At 35.8% G+C, this 21,398-nt stretch overlaps 2 protein-coding genes across 2 annotated transcripts; both read left to right on the top strand.

Annotated features, from left to right (window-relative positions):
• Window positions 1-15,269: 15,269 nt before the first annotated feature.
• LOC104902499 (uncharacterized) lies at window positions 15,270-16,624 on the top strand. Its single transcript, XM_010690285.1, has 2 exons — window positions 15,270-15,616; window positions 15,748-16,624. Exons 1-2 carry the CDS (start codon window positions 15,270-15,272, stop codon window positions 16,622-16,624), a joined length of 1,224 nt encoding a protein of 407 aa, XP_010688587.1.
• Window positions 16,625-19,187: 2,563 nt separating this feature from the next.
• On the top strand, window positions 19,188-21,167 carry LOC104904125 (wax ester synthase/diacylglycerol acyltransferase 11). Its single transcript, XM_057391282.1, has 3 exons — window positions 19,188-19,431; window positions 20,358-20,495; window positions 20,606-21,167. Exons 1-3 carry the CDS (start codon window positions 19,228-19,230, stop codon window positions 20,756-20,758), a joined length of 495 nt encoding a protein of 164 aa, XP_057247265.1. The 5' UTR covers window positions 19,188-19,227; the 3' UTR covers window positions 20,759-21,167.
• Window positions 21,168-21,398: the final 231 nt, after the last annotated feature.

Genomic DNA, 21,398 nt, shown 5'->3' on the forward strand with positions numbered 1-21,398 from the left:
TTTCATTTTTTTTTGATGTTTTTCTTTCACGTTATTTCCACATATATATATATATATATATATATATATATATATATATATATATATATAATCTGTTCATCAATATATAAACTAGATTCGGTATTATTCTGTCGCGGGAGCAAATGATTAAATTACCAAGATAAGTTATTCCTCACTTTGACTACAAGCACCTGCATCTCTGTGCTCTTTTTGGAGTTTGAGAATTGAGATGAACCATAATAATTCTGTAAGAATAGTGTTTTGAATGTGTTCGACGAAATACGCCGAATTTCTGATATGGAGTACCGCCCTATCGGGTCTGGCGAAGTCGCTTGATCGGGCCCGAAATGAAGTTTTCAACAAGTTGGTTTTAGAGGATGCTCGATGGCGTCGGGCGCCTTAGCGAACTTACGATCGGGCGTGGTCACCCGATCGGGTCCACGTGCAGTTTTGGTCTGGAAAAATACCACCCGATCGGGATGATGTCCCCCGACCCGATCGAACGGAAGCCCGTTTTATGCGGAAACGCGTTTTTCGACGCGGGGGTATAAATAGGTTATCTACCTAGTTGTTTTAAACTACAAATTTAGTCTAATTCTCTCTATAATATGGTTTTCCCTACATAATAAATATTTTCTCTCTCTGCCATGAACGTAGCCAAATTTGTAAATCAGGTAAATCTATTGTGTGATTTTCATTGTTTTGCATTCAATTATTTGTTTATTTCTCACGTCCGTTATAACAAATTGGTATCAAGAGCTTTGTGTTCGATCTGTGTGAGAAAGATGTATGGGATGAATATGAAGATTGATAAATTCACTGGGAGGAATAGTTTCAGTCTGTGGCAAATCAAGATGTGGGTTTTACTGAAGCAACAGAGATCGTGGGCATCGTTGGCGAAGAAGTCAACAGATTCTGTTACCGCTGAGATGACCATTCTAGAGGAGAAGACTCATTCAACGATTATGTTGTGTCTGGCTGATGACATAATCATTAAAGTTGTGGAGGAGGAAACCACATCTAATCTGTGGTTGAAATTAGAGAGTTTGTATGTGACAAAAAAACCAACAAGTTGTTTTTGAAGCAACGTCTGTTTAGACTGCGAATGAATGAAGGTACACCTCATAGAGATCACCTAGATCAATCAAATACAATTTTGCTAGAATTGCATAATATTGATTTTAAGGTGGAGGATGAGGATGTCGTTTTGATTCTGCTTGTTTCTTTACGGTTATCATATGAAAATTTTGTGCAATCTTTCATTGTTTGTAAAGATTTTGTGTCCATAAAAGAGGTTAGATCATCGCTTCATACTAGAGAATTGTTATAAGGCATCTGGTAGTATAGGTACAAATAATCAGACTTCTGGATTAGTGGTCAACAGTAGTAGTGAGAAACGTGGTAAAAAGAATTCAAGAAATCTGAAAATTCTAAAGGGGGTCATAAACCTAATGATGTATGTAACTATTGTAAGGAGAAGGAGCATTAGAAAAAGGAATGTCATAAAAAGAAGCATCAGGAGAATAAATTTGGGTCTGGTTCAGCTATTGTTGCAGCAGAAAATTCGAATTCTGAGGATGATCTTGCTCTAGTTACTAATGAGCAAACATATTCTAATGATGTATGGGTTCTTGATTCTATAGCGTTGTATCATATGAGTCCTCTAGGGAGTGGTTTACTGCTTATGAGCTGATAGATGGAGGTAATATTTCAATGGCTAACAGTGCATTCTGTAAGACGGTTGGAATCCAGCATGATCCGGACACATGATGGTACAGTCTGCACTTTGAATAATGCTAGGCATGTTCCACAGATGTCCAAGAATCTGATTTCACTTAGTTTTTTAGACAGTAAGGGGTTCAGTTTCAGAGGTGGGGGTGGAGTTGTGTATGTCTGCAAAGGTTCAAATGATGTATTAAAGGGAGTCAAATGTGGTACCTTGTATGTATTGCAGGGTTCTACTTTCTCAGGTTCAGCTGTTATTGCGTCGTCTAAAATTCAGAAGGAGGATATGACCAAACTATGACACATGAGACTTGGACATATGAGTGAGAAAGGGATGCAAATCCTCTCCAAGAATGATCTTCTGGGTGGCCATAAGGTCGCAAAGCTAGAGTTTTATAAGCATTATGTTTTTGGGAAATTACATCGTAACAAGTTTCCTAAAGACATTCATAGAACAAAAGGTACTCTGAATTATATCCACTCCGATTGTTGGGGTCCTTCACGTGTAAAATTTTTCGGAGGTCACAGGTATTTTGTATTTTGTATCTTTCATTGATGAAGTTAATTGTCATGAAATTATATCCACTCTCTAATGCTGGTATGACTAGAAGGTTTTGAGGAGAAGTCGTTAGTTAATCATATTATCTGATCAACCATGGACCTCACTCTGGGATCAATCTCAAACACAATATGAGATGTGGTCAGGTAAGCTTGCAGATTACTCAGATATTCAAATATTTGGTTGTAATGTTTACTATCATGTAAATGAGGGTAAGTTGGAACCAAAGACTAGAAAGGGAGTGTTTGTAGGATATGGGGATGGAGTAAAGGGTTATAGAATTTGGTCTCCATCTAAGGATAGGGTTATACTGAGTAGAAATATTGTCTTTGATGAAAATTCTATATTTAATCCTACTGTAAAGTCTATTATTGTGTTAGATAGTGGTAGTGTTGATAAACAGGTAGAGCAGCAAGTCACTCATGATGAGAGTGATGATTATCAACACATTATTTTTTTGAAGAACCACCATCTTCAATACCAAATGAAGAGGCGCCTAGCCTGGCTCGAGAGCGTCCTATAAGGACAAATTTTGGAAACCCCCAAACATGTATGGTTTTGAAGATATGGTGGGTTATGCACTGCAGGTTGCTGAGGAGGTGGATGTTTATGAGCCATCCACATACAGGAAAGTAGTTATATGTACGAAGTCTACCCATTAGCTTGCTGCAATGGGGGATGAGATGGAATCACTTCATATGAACGATACTTGGAGTTTGTGCGTAAACCTCCAGGGAGAAAAATTATTACTTGTAAATGGGTTTTCAAATATAAGGCTCGACTGGTTGCAAGAGGGTTTACACAAAGGAAGGTGTAGACTATAATGAGATTTTTTCACCTGTAGTCAGACATACTTCCATCAGGGTGCTATTTGCAATAGTTGCACATCAGGATTTTGAGCTTGTGCATCTAGATGTGAAAACAACTTTTCAACATGGAGAGTTGGAGGATGAGATATACATGGCTCAACCAGATGGTTTCTAGGTTACGGGGAAGGAAAGCTATGTTTGCAAGTTGAAGAAGTCCTTATATGGACTAAAGCAGTCTCCGAGGCAGTGGTACAAGAAATTTAATAGCTATATGATGAAGCTATGGTACAACAGGAGTTCATATGATTGTTGTGTGAACACTAGACCAATTACAAGAGGGGAGGGAGTGAATTGTAGTCGAGAAAAAATTTTCGAATTTAAATGTGGAATTAAAAGAATTTAGAATAAAAGAAAGATCACACACGAAATTTAACCTACAAGAAAAACTTACTAGGCCCAATAGGAAGAAAAACCTTGACCTCCAGGAATTTTGACTCAATACTTCCGTTATTAGAATAGGCCAAAAGACTCTCTTTACAACCTATTGTCGAACCCTTCTCTGTTCCACTAGGAACTTGTTCACAGTCACTCATCAGTTCCCACTTGATTTCACTCGAAATCTTCTCTATTCTCTCTTTCTTTCTCTCACTTGATTACAAGGATATTCTAATTGTTCACTCAACCAAACACTAAGAATATTACAATGATATGTATTGTAGGAGAAGAAGAAAATTACAGAAAAACTTTCAAAGTTAATATTGAGTTGTAATGCTTGTATGTTTTTCGAACAACTATTTTCTCTTAAATAACTGTTGTAAATTCTTGTTATTTACTCCATTTTCTCCATGCTGTGTGCTTCTTAGATTTAGAATCATGGTGCTAAACTTATTACATTATCTCAACGTTTTGTGCAACAGTTTCTAACCACCCACAACTAGCCATTGTGCTCCATTATCCAGCAAGTGGGTTGAGCAAAACTCACTCCTCCTCCTTCTTTGTAGGTACAGTTAATGAACCTGATTTTTCTGAACAAAACAATAACAATAAAAATATTTAATAACTAAGAATCTTTGACTCAAAGATTCTAAGTTAATAGATGCATTAAACATATCATATAATAAAATCCAAAGTGTATACATAATATCTTAACTAGATTAAAACTCATTAATCTTTCTCTACAAGATATATAAAAATTAACAATATTTTTAGAAGTTTATATCTTTCAAAATAAAATTAGAAAATACCTAATTATTTGGCATCATCAAAACATGGAATACAAAAATTATCTTTCGTATATCACAATTTTAAATAACTACTTTATTTTTTTTGTTCAGTTCACTACATATTTTGTTGATCAAGTATCGATTTTACAACTAACAAACGAACTTTGTCCGTTTTTCAATTAAGTGGGTCCCAACACTCGATTTTTTGAAAAAAAATGAGCTTTTAAAATTTAGGGCTTCCAATTCAAGCGGATAAGTGGAGAAAAATTATATTCTTTTGTTGATGCAATGGAGGATGACATTGAACTACATAAAAGAAAATTAAATTAAAGTTTTACTTGACCTCAACAATCATGCAATTAGTTAAAAAATATTTCCAATTGAAAACCCTAATTTTGCTAAAATCTCTAATTTACAAAACCCTTAAGTTGCTTAGAACCCCAGAACACAAAATTGAAACAACAATTTTATCTAGATTGGTTGAAATTCGTTTATTATCTTGTTTTGAAACTTAACAAAAAGCTCCCAAAGTTTTGCAATTGATGTTTTTAGAGATTGTCAAAAACATCTATACTAATATATTAAAATGCGTGTCTAAATAAGAAATTGTGCCACGTGTTACTATCCTTAGAGTATTTACTTCATGTACTTTGCATATAAATAAAAAAATTAGAAAATATATGGTATTAGATTTGATCCGACTTTAACTTGTAAATTAAAGTCTTAACCAATAAACCAAGTAATGTTTGGTGTTATAATTTCAAAATAAAATATTATATATGAAAATTATAATTATTGGGCCATAACATGAGTCTAAAAAACTAGCTTAGAAAAATAATGTCTGCTGACAGAAGAATGGGGATGACAGAAGAACAATCGAGGGAACATTCCAAAAAAAAAAATGAGAAAAAACATAATTATAGGCTTCACATAATGGATAATTGGATGGACTGTCACGACTCACAAGGTAGCAACGCCTATAATTTTGGAACAACAAATGCAATAATAATTCTTCAAAACACTAAGAAATGTAGAATTTTAAAAAAGTAGTACATGCATGGTACACCTGGACCAGGCTTATGGTACACAACATAATTCGGTAATATATTCTTTAAATGAACAAAATTTTATTCATTTCTACTCCCCCATATTTTTTTTAGTGCTACATACTATTTGTGGGTACTATTCACATGACAACTCTTACCTACTTTAATTATATACGTAAAGAAAAATATAGTCATGCAGAATCTTGTTTGATTGCACTCAATGTATATTTATAATTTCTGTAAATTTATTTTTTTATATAACTCAAGATATTAAGGTTTGAAGTTGTGTCTCAAGAACTGCGAAAACATAATATATCAATTAAAAAGAGATAGAGGGAGTATTGACTTATTTATCTCTCTTCCTTTCTCCTCGAATTTTATCAATGGAAGAATTAATTTGAAATTTGATAATCAACATTATATTTCCTGAAAATTATCAAGGATGGGATTGATGATTGATACTGCAAAGGATGATTTAAGAATCAACACTAAGTTTAGTTTTTTCTCTCCTCCATTGTTTGATCTCTTACCTCCAGATTTTCTCTTCTGTATGGTTTATCTCTCATCATGGCCAATTTGATAAATTATAAAATATGATTTGAGAAAATTGGATTCACGAATGGAAAAAGTTAAAAGTTGAAGAATCAGAGTTCACAATGGTACGATGGACTTAATTTTACATTTAAAATCAATATTACAGTTTCAAAATGAACAAACACTTGTGCTGATTTAAGAAAATGAGAGAAGAAGTTTGCTCATTTGGGTTTCATCAGATGAGTAGAAATGTTTACTCATTTTAGAAGTTTGCTAATTTCGAGAATTTCAAATGAGTTATAAGCAAAAAAATAATTATCATGAGCATAATACACCTAAGTGTATACATGATAAAAGTTGTCTTAAAAAAGTGATATTACGGAGGAAATTAAAACTATGTGAAATTATCAAAATGACAATTTTCTGTGTAACTTTTCTTTTAGCTTCATCATGGCAAGCCAAGTGTAGAAAAGATCTACTAGTATACAATCATGGCACCATTGGATTTCCTTAAAATTGATAATGAAATGACATAAAAATAAAATTGATACAAAATTGAGGAAAAATGAGTAAAAATAACACATAGATGAATAATAATGATATGATACATAAGAAGTTGATAAAAAATAATAAAATACGTAAGTATGATATAAGTTTGCTAAAAATGACATAAAATGAATAAAAATGCCACACAATGAATAATAATTATATGATACATAATGAGTTGACAATAATAATGAAATAGGTGAAAATAAGGCAAGTTTGCATCAGTAAAAATGACACAAAAATAACTAAAAATGACATAAAAATGAGCAATCATAATATGGTACAAAATGAGCTGACAAATAATAATGAAATTGGTGAAAATGACACAAGTTTGTTGAAAAATGATAAAAATTAGTAAAGTTGACACATAATTGAGTAATAATTAAGCTAACAAGATGTGTAAAATCTAAGGGTCTATTCTCTTCGACATAAAACTATTGAATTAAATTGAACTGATTGCAATTGAACTAATTAAACTGAATTTATTGCAACTGAATTGAACTAAAATGAATTAAATTATAACTAATAAAAATGATAATTGAAAGTAAACTGAATTGAACTAATTGCAATTGAGCTAAATTAAAACGAATTAAATTAAGCTGAATTGAAAACAAACTAGAAAGAACAGGCCTAAGTATAGGTAAGTAAGCTTCTCCATGGTTGAAGACAATAGGAAAAAGGGTAGTCCATAAAAGATAAAACAGGGTGTGACCCTCAAAACAATGAAAACCACTAGAGTGGAAACAGTTGGTGATGCGACAACAATAATGATGATATATAAAGAAAATAAGTGTTGATTATTAAAAGAAAAATCAATATTCCACCATTCAATTTAATTTGGTGCATATACAGCTAGCTTATTGGTAGTATTAATGGTTTTGGGTCAAATATTCACTTTTGCGTCGGCTAAGCCGAAAGTCCATTGCCCCTTTGTATGTTTATCATTATTTTCTTTGCTTCTGGAGGTCAAAAATTTACTTTTTGATGGAATTTCTTATTATTAGAATATTTTTCCTTCTTCTCATAGAGTATTTTCTGGGTTTTTGCCTTATAAGAATGACCAAGTTCAGTGGACCGGTCATTGGCATACGTAACTCTCCCTTTCTCTCTCCAGACTTGCATGGAATACACGTGGGGAGTTTAATCACATACAAACTTTTTGTCGACGATAATACAGTGATTTGTTTGGTAACACATCTTGCTAGCTTGCATGATTTTGGACAAACAAAATTCCTCTACCGTTTCTTCAGTGTAATGATTTTATTCATGAGCTAACTCGATCCTTGCGTGTGCAGCTTGCTTGTCTCGGTACATCTTTCCCATTGGCTAAATCAGAAAGGTAATAATCGACTTACGCTACGTGTGGCCGTGTGGGATCCATAACTCGCAAGTAATTTTTGGGCCAAAGGTGATCATTTATTAATCTCTATTTTATATGGGAAGAGGGATAGGATACCAAAATATTAGAAATCCTATTTTACCCTCATAACATCTCTATTCTAACTACTTATTTTAATGAAAAAATAAAAAAAGAAACTACCTAATTAATTTAAAAAATAAAAAAAAATATTACAAAAAGAAAATCATCAACAATTTAAATATTCCTAATTTATTAGAAATAATTAATAATTAATTTAATTAATTTCATCTCCTTAAAAAAATTAATTTTCTAAATATCTTCGCATGCATCACGTGCATATAAAAACTCGTTATTAATTAAGATAGGGCATAGACCATGTCAATATTTGTTTTTTTAACAAAGGATTTGCGTGACACGCGTTTCATCCGTTTTAAATGATCGAGATGAAATCCTATTATTAATTCATAACATAAATTATTTTCTCTATTTTTTCTTAGTGTAACATTTTGACTTTGCACTATTTACACATCTCATTCTAATTATATTATTTTGCTAATATATAAAAGCAAAAATGATCATATAAAATATTTTTCAATTTGTTTCAGTGAATATTTTCATAATAACGTCTTTTTATAATTTTAACAAATACATAATTAGAGATATTAATGGTTAAATTTTATGTGTTGACAAACGTGAAAGTCAAGATGTTACACTTATTTAGAAATGAAGGTTAGTATTACTTTCTGGACTCAATTTGATAAATATTTTGGGTTAAACTAATAGATGGTCTATGTTAAATCGATAGATATTTGGACTAAACTGATATATGTCTACGATATATTAATATGTTTATGATTAAACTGATAAGTGGTTGGGTTAAATTGATAGATGTTTGCCTTAAATTGTTAGATTCATGGCTTAAACTGATAGATGTCAAGGTTAAACTTATTCTACTCATCTCAATCAGGTCTTGGATTAAGACGGTTTCACACAAAAATTTCCGTTTAATCAAAAGGATCTTATTTGCGGGTTGGAAATGGTGTAGATTAGCTGCCCCCTCTACCTGGATCAGGCAACTAGCGAGCTAATTGGCCTAATATTGCTCCCTTCATATTCAATTATTTACTATTCTAACTTGTTATTCTAGTATAGACACTAGATCAACTACAAGAGGGGAGGTATTATAGTTGAGGGAAAATTTTCAAACTTAATTGCGGAATAAAAAGAACTTAGAATGAAAGAAAGATCACACAGAAAATTTAACCTGCAAAGAAAACTTCCTAGTTCCTAGGCCCAATAGGAAGAAAAACCTTGATCTCAAAGATTTTGACTCAATACTCCTTTTTTGAAAATAACATTAATTCATTGACTAAATACTCCTTTTATTAGAATAGGCCAAAAGACTCTCTTTACAATATATTGCTGGACCCTTTTCTGTTCCACTAGGAACTTGTTTCCAGTCGCTCGGTTCTCCCTAAACTGATGTAACTCACTTGACTTCACTCGAAGTCTTCTATTTTCTCTCACTTGATTACAACGATATTCTGAATAGTAATTATGAAATTGTAATGTTTGAAAGTTGTAAGTTTTTGAACAACTACTTTCTCTTAAATAGTTGTTATAAATTCTTGTTCTTTACTCTACGTTCTCCGTGTTGTTTGTTTGCTAAGTTCTAGGATCATGGCCCATAACTCACTGCGCATAATCCATGATTTTTGCAATGGTGATCAATTACTTCCACTAGCCGTTTGTACGCCCATATCCAACAAGAAGTTAGAGAAAATCTCGCTCCTCCTCCTTCTTTGTAGGCACATATATTGAACTTGGTTTTTGTCAACAAAACAACAACAATATATATATATCTAATAACTTAAAAATCTTTTACTCAAAGATTTTAAGCTAATAGATGTATTAGACATACCATATAATAAAATCCAAGTATATAAATAATATCTTGATTAGATTAAATCTCATTAATCTTTTTTCACAAGATATATAAAAATTAATAAGACAATATTTTTGAAATTTTATATTTTTTCCAGAATAAAACTATACAAGACCTAAATTATTTAGCATCATCAAAACATGGAATACAACATAACTAATACTTCATTTGTATCATTTTTTAATCCTACTTTAATTGTGCGTGTTTGCTGAAGCATTTCATTGACTTTAAATATATTTTCTTACTTATTAATAAACGTTATAACTAATGAATATTAATAAAATACTCACTGAAACAAATTAAACAATACCCTATATGACTATATTTTCTTTTATGTATTGAGAATAATTTTAAAGATTCTTTGTGTGGGAGGTAAATGTAGGTGTGCGGAGGAGAATTGGCAGCACTGCTGCGGCTTTGCAGAGATGGGGGAAGGAAACCTTTGGACATACTGCTCGTGAATTACGGGAGTGTCAAAACCAAATGCAGGAGCTAATGCAAGCTGAGCAAACTGAAGATGTGATACATAAAATGCGGGCTTTAGATGCTCGAATGGATGAGCTCGAGGAAAGGGAGGAAACATATTGGCGCCAACGGAGTCGGCAGGATTGGCTCCGTAAGGGGAAATTTTTTCACACCAAAGCAAATCAAAGGAAAGAACGTGTAACGCCCCGACTTTTAAGCATCACTATTAGGTTAATTAATTACAAAGATTAGCAGCGGAAGACCTTCCTAGCTTAGTCGGTGCGTCACTGCCGTACTCTCCACACAGGAAAGTACAAGGCAACATTCTTTCACATCACTAAACTTCTATAATAGTGGTAGTAATTCTAGAAATATATATAGATAGCTTAAGCATAGCTAATGTTACGAAATCTAGTGATCATAAACTTGGATTACATAACCGTCATAGTCGCATGAATTAACGTAATTTAATCCTCACTGCTACGTCATCCCATCTTCATATGCATACCTAAAACAGAAAAACAAAACGTCATGAGCCGAGGCTCAGTAACGTACTACTCTAACAACGTAAATTCATTTCAATTCATTTTATTTGCAAACAGGGAGAAGAGAATATAGTAAAAATCATTTCGTAAACATACACTTCGAATCAGGAATTTAAAAGTCATTTTCGTTCATATTATCTCCATTATCACATTTCATTATCAGAAAACTTTCTTTGGTTACTTTGGCGAGTACAAGAAGGCATAGCCACCGAGGATATTCATCCCCATCAGAAGGTGACATATAACATCATAGATCATAACAGAAGGCAAAGCCACCGAGGATATTCATCCCCCATCAGAAGGTGGCATATAATGCCAGACACCGTAACAGAAGGCAAAGCCACCAAGGATATTCATCCCCCATCAGAAGGTGGCATACAATGCCAGACATCATAACAGAAGGCAAAGCCACCGAGGATATTTATCCCCCATCAGAAGGTGGCATATAATGCCATACATCGTAACAGAAGGCAAAGCCACCGAGGATATTCATCCCCCATCAGAAGGTGGCATATAATGCCATAATGCGGGTGCCACCGAGGACGTTGCCCCATCAGAAGGTGGCGTTACCGCCAGATAACAGAATGACACATGCACGGCCCAGAGAACATAGTACTGCCATTCACCATCTTTCACTTTCATTTATCATGTTTCGTTTCTTTTGATTGATTTTTCAGAAATCATAATAAAGTCATTTTGTAACATCATCAAATCATTAACGTAGCCAAACATTTCATATCCCGCACACCACATAAAACATAGCATAAACATCATATAAAATCACCATATATAAAACGTAGTTGGAAGGGGAGTGCGGGTGTTAGCAGTAGACGTTACATAGTCGCACATTTTATATCCCGCATACCATATAAAACATAGCATAAACATTATATAAAAGCATCATAAAACGTAGTTGGAAGGGGAGTGCGGGTGTTAGCAGTAGACGTTACCTGGAATCCTGCTTAACACAACCTTGATCGTAGGGAAAGGCGTTGTAATATCTCTTCCTTTTTAATCTAATAATCAATTCACGGATCAATAAAAGATTTATTAATATTTTATTCGGAATTCTGAGTTTACTGATCCATTTCCGTCACTTTTCTATTTTAGGAGGTATTTAAGAGTTTTATATTAACGTCTTTCGTGGTTGATAAAAGGTCGTAGGCGCCCTTTCCACTTAACAACTTAGCGTCTAAGTCGTAATTATAGACGACGTCTTATCACAACCATTTCGTATTTTATAATTTCTAGACGTTATAATTTTGTTAACCTTTAACTCAAAACTTCATTCTATTAATCATAAGATCCTTTTAAACATATTCGTCATTTTATAAACTAGAACCGTGGTCATTAATCTTATGGTTCATGACTATGCTCAATGATTTGTAATTATGAACTTCATATATCTAAACTATTCATAAGCGCTTGTTACTATGTGATTTTACCTCAATTGTTATTCTTGTTAATAATTCGTTGACTAGAATGTTAAGTGATATGAGACTATTATTGTTAATACACTCATTATTCCACTCATATTATGACTTATACTTAGCTAGCACTAGATTTAAGTAACTGTTATCATAAGACATCTATATCATTGTGGGTCTTATAATATGATTCTCAAATTTTAGATTATAAGAATTAGTAGTTCGTTCAGCATATAAAAAGAGAGTTTCATCTACATTACTTAGTCCATCTCATCTACTGATTTATAAAAGTCAGCCCAAGCACTTTGTCAAACCTTTAAATCAAAGCCCAACGAAAGTATAACACAACATGTAAAGGGGAGAGCAGGTATGTTGAAACATACCTCTGCTTCAACCGAATATCGTGAACCAGAGAGCAAGGGAGAACGAACGAAGCTCCGGCGAGGCGGGGCAGAAAATAAGGGGGTGGTACGGCGGAACGGCGCGGGCTCGGTGGTGCTGGGCGGTGCGCGCGGGTCAACGATGCGACGAGGAGGGAGACACGACAGAGAGGGGGAAACTGGGAGAGAGGAGGGAGAGGTTCTGGTTGACGGTGCGGTGGTTGTTGGTTCGCACAGAAGCAGGCGGTAGTGGTTATAGCGACGGTGGTGGTGGGTGGTGGTGCTGCGGTGGTTGAACGAAAACAGAGGAGTGAGAGAGAGTTGCGAAAAACAGAGAATTTGAAAGTGGTTTAGGTGGCGGTTGGGGTGTTTTTCGGCGATAATCTCAGGAGGCTTGAGTGAATTTGTTTGTGATCAGTGGATGGTGGTTTGAGGGAATGAACATGGCTTTTTATAGCCATTGTTGAGTTCTAATTTTTGCCCAATTCGATTGATGAAATTGAATGGATACAATGGGTTATTGGGTAATTTGGTTTGATAAATGAATTTTCTTTGCAAATAAGTTTGTTTGTGTTCAATAACCCATTTTTGAGTTAGAAATCCATGGGTGGGTTTTTGGTGAAAAGAAAACTGAGATGGGCCAGGTGATCATGGGCCGGGCCGGGCCGGGTTCGGGCCGGGCCGCGGCCAAAAAAATTTGCCCATTGGCCGGGCCGGGCCTAAATTCGGGCCGAATTTTTGTGTCCAAAGCCCGCTATTTCGGGCCGGGCTTAGCGGGCTTTTGCGGGCCAAAACGGGCCGGGCCAAAAATAGACTAAAAAGTCGTTTTTAGCTTGCCCAAAGCCCGCCCAAAAACAAAAAAAAAATGACCGGGCCGGGCCCGGCCAGGCCCGCGGGCCGAAAAATTCTGCCCAAACCCGGCCCAAAAACGGGCCGGGCCGGGCCGGGCCAGCGGGCCGGGCCATGTTTGATCACCTCTAAGATGGGGCAAAGGGGAAGAAAACTCACGTTTTCTGTTTTCCAAATTCTTCCCTTTTTCTTTTTCTTTTCTTTTCTTTTTTTTTTTTTTTTTTCTTTTTCTTTTCCTTTTTATGCCATCAATTTGTTTAGTAATTTATTTGTTTTCTTACTTTAACTAATGAAATCATCATATTAAAGAAAAATTTTAGCCACTAATTATTATTATTTAATTTAAGCAAGTTTAAAATTTTCGGGATATTACAGAACGAAACGCCATTGCCCAAATTCAAGATGAAGCAGGGAATATATACGGGGAGGAGGAGGACATAGGCGAGGTCTTGGTGCGTTTTTTCGAGGACCTTTTCTCTTCGGGGGCTCAGTGTCAAGTTCAGGAGGTAATTGATAAAGTGGACACAGTTTTTGAGGAAGATATGATTGTGGAACTGGAGGCACCCTTTACTGGGGAGGAAGTCAAAATAGTACTATTCCAGATGCACCCATCTAAGGGCTCGGGACCCGATGGTATGTCGGCCCTCTTTTACCAAAAATTTTGGGGAATTGTCGGGCGAGATGTAGTCGATATGGCCTTGGGGATATTGAATAATAATGAGAATATTGATGAGTTTAACCACACACATATTGTGCTCATTCCAAAGAAGAAGTGCTGTGAAAATGCGAAGGATTATCGACCCATTAGCCTATGCAATGTGCTTTACAATGCAAAGTTGTAGCGAAGGTGGTAGCAAATAGATTGAAGCGGTTTTTGCCTCATTTAATTAGCGATGCTCAGAGCGGTTTTGTGCCGGGGAGGCTAATCACCCATAATATCTTAGTTGCATATGAATGTTTTTATTACTTGAGGAAATTAAAAAGAAAACAGGGGCGAGAGGAGACATGGCTCTGAAGTTGGACATGAGTAAAGCTTATGATAGAGTGGAGTGACAATTTTTGCGATGTATGTTGTAGAAAATGGCGTTCCCGGAGAAGTTTGTAGAGATCATTATGAGATGTGTTTCGACTCATACTTTTGCTATTTTGCGGAATGGACAACCTACTAGGTCTTTTAAATCTAGTCGGGGACTTAGGCAGGGAGATATGTTGTCTCCCTTCCTTTTTGTATTATGTGTAGAGGGGCTGTCTGCGCTCCTTAGAGATGTCGAGAAGAGAAAGATGATCCATGGGGTGAAGATAGGCAAGAAAGTGGAACCCATAACCCATCTTCTGTTTGCTGATGATAGTTTATTATTCGCAAGAGCAAATACTGAAGAAGTGGAGAATGTGATGGATATCCTTTCTGTTTATGAAGCAGCATCCGGGCAAAAATTGAATATGGAAAAATCTGTTGTGTCTTTTAGCCGAAATGTGGATAGTGAAAAGAAACAAATGCTACTTGAAAAGTTGAATTTTAAGGCTGTTGAAGACCATGACAACTACTTAGGGTTGCCTACTTATATTGGGAGTTCCAAAAAAGTGGTGTTTCAAACAATTCAAGACCGGGTGTGGAAGAAACTAAAAGGATGATAAGAAATTTTTTTGTCTCAGGCGGGACGAGAGATTCTGATAAATCTGTTGCGCATGCTATCCCAATGTATGCTATGCAATGTTTTAAACTCCCGAAAAGCATTCTAACAGAAGTGGAGAGGATGTGTCGGAATTTTTTCTGGGGGCAAAAAGATAGAGAGAAGAAAATTGCGTGAGTGTCATGGGAGTGGATCTGTCGGCCGAAAGCACAAGGGGGCATATGGATGCGTGATTTGGAGGCATTTAATCAGGCTATGTTAGCAAAGCAGGGATGGAGGATCCTCTCGGATGAAAGCTCTTTTATGGCTCGGGTGCTGAAAGGGAAATATTTTCCAAATACTTCGTTCTTGGAAACTAAAGTAGCACCACATGAGAGTTTCACCTGGAAATCGATTCTTCAGGCTCGAGATGTTTTAAAGAGGGGAGTGAAGCGTGTCATAGGAGATGGGCTGAACACACGAGTTTGGCAGGACCCTTGGATAAATAATGTAAGCAATGGAGGGGTGTTGATACCAAAAGATGAGGCAGGTTCAAGTATCTCTTGGGTCAGGGAGTTGATTAAGGATGGAAAGTGGGATACAGAAACTCTAGGGAGAACTCTGACCCCCCTGGGAAGCGACTCAAGCTAGTTCCATAATTCTCCCAGATTATCCAAGTGTCGATTTCTGGGCATGGAAGTTGACAAAACTGGTTTTTTCACAGTCAAAGTGCTTACTATGCAACGATTCACGCAAAGAAGGAGGAGGGCGTGTCCTCTTCGGGTAGCAGTAGTGAGGGCATGTGGAAGAAAGTGTGGAAGTCGTGTACCCCACCGAAGGTACGTCACTTTGTGTGGAGGGCCCTCCACAATACTCTACCAGTAGGGGAGGCTCTCATGAGACGTGGGATGGAATGTGACCCCACTTGTGAAAGGTGTGGAGAAGGGAAGGAAGATGTGGGGCATTTATTGCTAACATGTCCTATGTCTAAGAGAATATGGTACGCATCTCCTCTTCGCTTAAAAATTGAAGATGACTATCGAGGCTCGTTTAAGGGGTGGGTGGATTGTCTCTTGGGCCAGATCAAGGATCAGGAGTGGTGGGAGGCTTTTTGGGCATTATGCTGGTCCATTTGGTTGGGGAGAAATGAATGGATTTTTGATAAAAGAAGGCGAGATGATCTTTGGAGAATTGATAAAGCAGTTGGACTTGTTATGGAGTACCAGCGTGCTATGGAGGCTGAAAAGATACAACCGGGTAGCATGAAGAATGGTCCAAGGAAGTGGAATGCCCCTCCTCGGGGTTCTTTGAAACTCAATACAGATGTGGCGATGGGGAAGGATGGCAAAGTGGGGCTAGGTGCAATGCTTCGGGATTGTGAGGGCGATGTGCTAGCAGCATTATGCGAACCATGGCAGGGGGCATGTGAGGTGGATACGGGGGAAGCATTAGCGGTGAAACAGGGAATTAAAGTTGCAATGGAGGCTGGCTTTCGTCAGTTTGAAGTCGAGACGGATTCCTTGCGGATATGTCAGGCATTGCGAAAGAGGAAGAAAGAACTGTCGCCTTTGGGGGTGGTGATGCAGGATATTGGCACTTAGCTTCTCAGTGTTTGTCAATCACTTTCTCTCATGTTAAAAGAGCTGGAAATAGTGTAGCTCATTTGCTAGCTAAAAAAAGTCTCTTTGTATATGAACAATTAGTATGGTTAGAGGAGGCTCCTTCGAAGATCATGGAGGCTGTAAAATATGATATTTCTTAATAAAGCTCATATGTTTCCCGTCAAAAAAAAAAAAGATTCTTTGTGTGAGTAGTGTCAAGATTTCAAGTGACAAAAATTAAAAAGATACAGAGGAAAAATATAGAAGAGATGAAAGACTTATTGGAAGCAATCAAATAAATTTCAAAGGCAAGATATGAATGGCTTTTTTTATTAACAAATGAAACGTGGTAGATAAGCAATTCTACTATGATGACTCGACTAAGATGTAAAAATTATTAGCGACTCAATTGTGAGCCATAAATATATAATGCTATATATATAACATATATGCAACATTTACAATTATAACCTAAAATGTTTTGGTAAAATCATTCTTATGTTTTTTAAACAAAAAAGTTTGGTAAAATCATTCTTACATATAATTTCTTTGAAAAATGATCGATGATGATTGACATGATTTTAAACAAGTTAATACGTGTTAAAACTTCAGTGTTGGATCTAATATCAAACATGTTACTCCTATATAGGGTACAGTGACTTTTCCAAAAAGGGTAGGGAAGTGTTTGGAGAAAATGATACGTTTCAAATGAAGGCATGGAGAAAAAAAGAAAAAGAGAAAAATAAACTTTAAATGATATTTTTTTTAAGTTGGTAAGATGAAGGATCCTATTGAACTGGTACCTTGCATCGTATAATTAGTTAAGTTTGCAGTTAGATTCCTTGTAGGAAAAGGGGATGGTCATGACCCTAGCGAAATTTGATCCCATAATCTTGAAGTTATAAGTTCAAACCTTTATCATTAGACCAAACTTTACTCGATAGCTTAATAATATATAAGATCAATTGTCGAATCTCATATAACTGTATAATCATATTTAAATAGTTCTATAAGAAGCTAGCTAGTTGGAGTAGGTGATGGAATGTGTTTAAAGAATCTATAAATGAAAAGGTGGATGTTTAAAATAATTAGCATTCACTTTACTAAAAAAGATGGAATTAAAAAGTATTATGGAATGAATCATCAAGTCAAGTAACTAGCGTCCAAAAAGGATTAAAACATAGGATGATGATAAAAGGCGGTAGATTGGGTGGTTTGATTAGGAATTAAGTTTGGGAAGGCTTAGCTAGGCAGGCGTGAGATTTGAAAGATAAGGTGATATCTTAATTGGATTTGTCCGCACGCACAAAAAGTAGAGTCGGGAATATTGAAAAGGCAAAGTTGTGGCGTTTTCTTCTCTAACCACAAGCAACTTTACAGAAAGCCTTTAATTTATTTGTTATTTGTTTTGTTGTATACTTGTATTTGTTAGCAAGTACTACTTTTTAGTAGGGATGGCAGTGGGGCGGGTCAAGTAGGAGACCCGCCCCATCCCCGCCCAAGTGGGGCGGGGATGGGTCTAGGTTTGGTGGGGATGGGGCGGGGATGGGGATTAAAATCCTACCCGCAATGGGTGGTGGAGCGGGTGTGGATTTTATGCTATCCCCGCCCCATCCCCGCCCGCCCCGCCCCATCCCCGCCCGCCCCGCTCCACCACCGCCGCCTCACATATATATGACTAAAATTCTACTTATATACTTATATTATTAATAATTTTATCTTTAAAAATATAAATATGTGGGTATGACGCAGGTACGAAGTGGGTGCGGATACCCATGAGGTGGTGGGTGGGGATGAAGTGGGTACGATGCGGGTATGAAGCGGGTGTGGGTACCCATGCGGGTGGTGGTGGGGATGGGTATAAATAAATACTTGGTGGGGCGGGGATGGGTCTGAAATTTTCCCCCGCAATGGGTGGTGGGGCGGGGATGGGGATTGAAATTTTATGCGGGTGCGGGTGTGGAGGTACCATCCTCCGCACCCGCCCCGCCCAATTGCCATCCCTACTTTTTAGCCCTCAAATTATTTCATATATTACTCCAACATGCATTGTATCATTGTACATTTTTTATGTATGTTCCTGGGCTCTTTGGCCATGTAAGTTTAGCCTTTTTGGAATAACAACAAAATCTTCACAACTACTCTCCTCAATCCATCTTTTCCACTTGTTTCACGGCATCCACTCTTTTTTTTAAAATAAATTTTATTAATTGAATATCAAACAACATCTATAATAGGTATTAAAAAAATAAGATAAAATCAAACAAGGTTAAATCAAATTCGATTTTGAAAAAACTACAATGAACTATATCGAGCAATACAACGCGTGTCACAAGGTTAAATCAAACAAGGTGACATTTGATTTATATTTAATATGTACTTTGACGAGTAGGAAAATGGTATAATACTCTTATTTGATCTGATTTAACTTTTGTCATGTTACAGTGGCAACAAATCATCTGGTGTAGTCTAGATGCTTAATCTATTCGAAAACATTTGTTTCAATTTGTTTAAAATAGAGATGATTCATCATATTTTCAAGGAAGATAGTTATATAATTGTATGGTATTATTATTGTATAGGAAAACACTTCTTCAGTTTCTATGAGAGCTGGTTCTTCTTATGGGTTAACTTCATGGGGGAACAAAACGGGCCTAATACTCCTGCCCATATATTGCTGTAATGGACTCCATCCTCTGGGTCATGTGAGTGCAATGAAGGACATAATGGACAAAAAGAAGCATTCATATGAAGCTAACATTGCTCACACAGCTCTTAAAATGTTGACTGCCTATTTAGGCCCAAAGGTTCGTCCATTTTTCTTAATGCAAACTTTACTTTAGGAGCATTTCGCTAATTTTAGCATAAACTCTGATGGCTAAAATCTGAGCAACTAAATACAACATATGTGAGAGTTTTTTGAGAGAAAATTTTCATTTATTTCAAAAAAAGAAAGTAGTAAAAATTTCAGAAATTCTACATGCTTGTAATTTTGACTTTTTCATTTGGTACCCAAAATTATTTTGGATTCTATCTGATAACATTGTAATTTCGGCTAATTCTTTACTGTAGTATTTCGTTAAATAAATTAGTTGGGGTTCATTAGGGTTAGGGATTTGCCTCGTTTTGCGTGCTTCAATTTACATACCACGAAAATCAATTGGTTAAAGTTTTGGAGGAGGGGGGATTTTTGCTCTCACGGGTTAATTTTGAGGCTGAAATTGAAATAATAAATTGAGAATGTCTCGGTTTGCAACAGAAAAGAAAAACTAGTCTTTACTCGCATGTAAAACGAGGTATTTTCGATCTTTTTTGTCAATTTAGATTTCGAATTTGATTCTTAAGGGTTAAAATGATCCCCAAAACCTTAACCGAGCTTCTTTCGACACCGAAACTAAAACACGCAAATTGAGACACGCAAACGAGAAAAAACCTAACCCTATTTAACCGCCAACTAACTTTTATTTAACAAAAATCTTATGATAGAGAATTAATACAAACTACAGTGGTACCGTATATAATCCAAAATAATTTTGGATACCAAATAGATAAGTCGAAAGTATAATGGTACCATATAGAATTTCCCTGAAAAAAAATTAATTTACTAAATTCAGCTATCTGGCTCTCAAATAAATACTAAATCATCTCAAATACTTATTAGTTAATGTTATGATCATCTCTAAGGAAATGCATTCAAACTTTGTTTTATTCCTCTCTTGAAAAAATGATGCAGGTGGGCAGTTGGTGTTGTCATAGAGTATTATGTAACACAAGCTTACTGATTTCGAACATTACTGGTCCTTCTGAAGAGATTAAGATTGCTGATAACCCTGTATTATACATTAAAGTGAATATTTCGAGTCAGCCGCATGTAAAAACGAATTCCTATCTCAATCTTAACTTCAAAAACTAGTATTATTATATGAGTTCATTTTGTATTTTCACCTTTCTATAATTTTAAACATTCTTTTTTGTGAGCAGGCAATGACAATGCATATGGTGAGTTATGCTGGAAAGGCTGATCTACAAGTAATGGTGGCTAAAGATATCATCCCTGACCCAGAATTTTTAGTCAAGTGCTTCCAGGATTCGTTAGCTGAAATGAAAGTTTCCATCAAAATGAACGAACTTTAGATAGGGCCTAGGGGATTCTATCAATATGATGAAAACAATCGATTCCCCTCAAAAATATAAAATGAAAACAATGGATTTTAATATTCCTAGTACTATAGCTATTGTTGCAAAAAAAGAACATCTTACAAATTACAATTTTTTTGGTTGCTTGAGATTCCAGACAAACTCATTTTGGTTGTCTTTAATAGAGGTGATTTTTTTTTCTAGATTGCTAAATGACGACCTAAAATTTATTAATAATGCCCTAAATACGTATTTTTATACTTTATTGGTATATTCTTCTCCTACCCTTTTCCTCCTCCTTCTTTCCCTTCCCCTTCTTTCACCACCGCTGTGAATTGCACGATTGGAGCCACCACCAATTTTCTGGTGACCTTGACTATGGACTTCCCACCACAGCTTGACCGACGACACAACCATCAATTGATTTTTTTTTAAAAAAATATGTTGAGGCGTCTAATATAGACGCCCCACCATCGAGGTTATATTGGACATCTTACCATATTTTTTTCAAAACAAATTCAATTTTTTTCTCATTAACTGAATTGGGTTTTGAATAAATTGAATTTGGGTCTTCCTCCTCTAAATCGCTCAATTTCTACAGTTTTTGGTTCAATTGTAGGAAAAGTAAGAGGAAGAG

The sequence above is a fragment of the Beta vulgaris genome, chromosome 8, assembly GCF_026745355.1.
Source record: "Beta vulgaris subsp. vulgaris cultivar EL10 chromosome 8, EL10.2, whole genome shotgun sequence".
NCBI lineage: Eukaryota > Viridiplantae > Streptophyta > Magnoliopsida > Caryophyllales > Amaranthaceae > Beta > Beta vulgaris.

Coding starts and splice junctions, on each gene's coding strand:
- LOC104904125 (XM_057391282.1), top strand. CDS start 19,228: ATGAGAGCTGGTTCTTCTTATGGGTTAACTTCATGGGGGAACAAAACG. Junction 19,432..20,357: donor CTGCCTATTTAGGCCCAAAG/GTTCGTCCATTT, acceptor AAAATGATGCAG/GTGGGCAGTTGGTGTTGTCA. Junction 20,496..20,605: donor ATATTTCGAGTCAGCCGCAT/GTAAAAACGAAT, acceptor TTTTGTGAGCAG/GCAATGACAATGCATATGGT.
- LOC104902499 (XM_010690285.1), top strand. CDS start 15,270: ATGCGTGATTTGGAGGCATTTAATCAGGCTATGTTAGCAAAGCAGGGA. Junction 15,617..15,747: donor GAGTTGATTAAGGATGGAAA/GTGGGATACAGA, acceptor GTTTTTTCACAG/TCAAAGTGCTTACTATGCAA.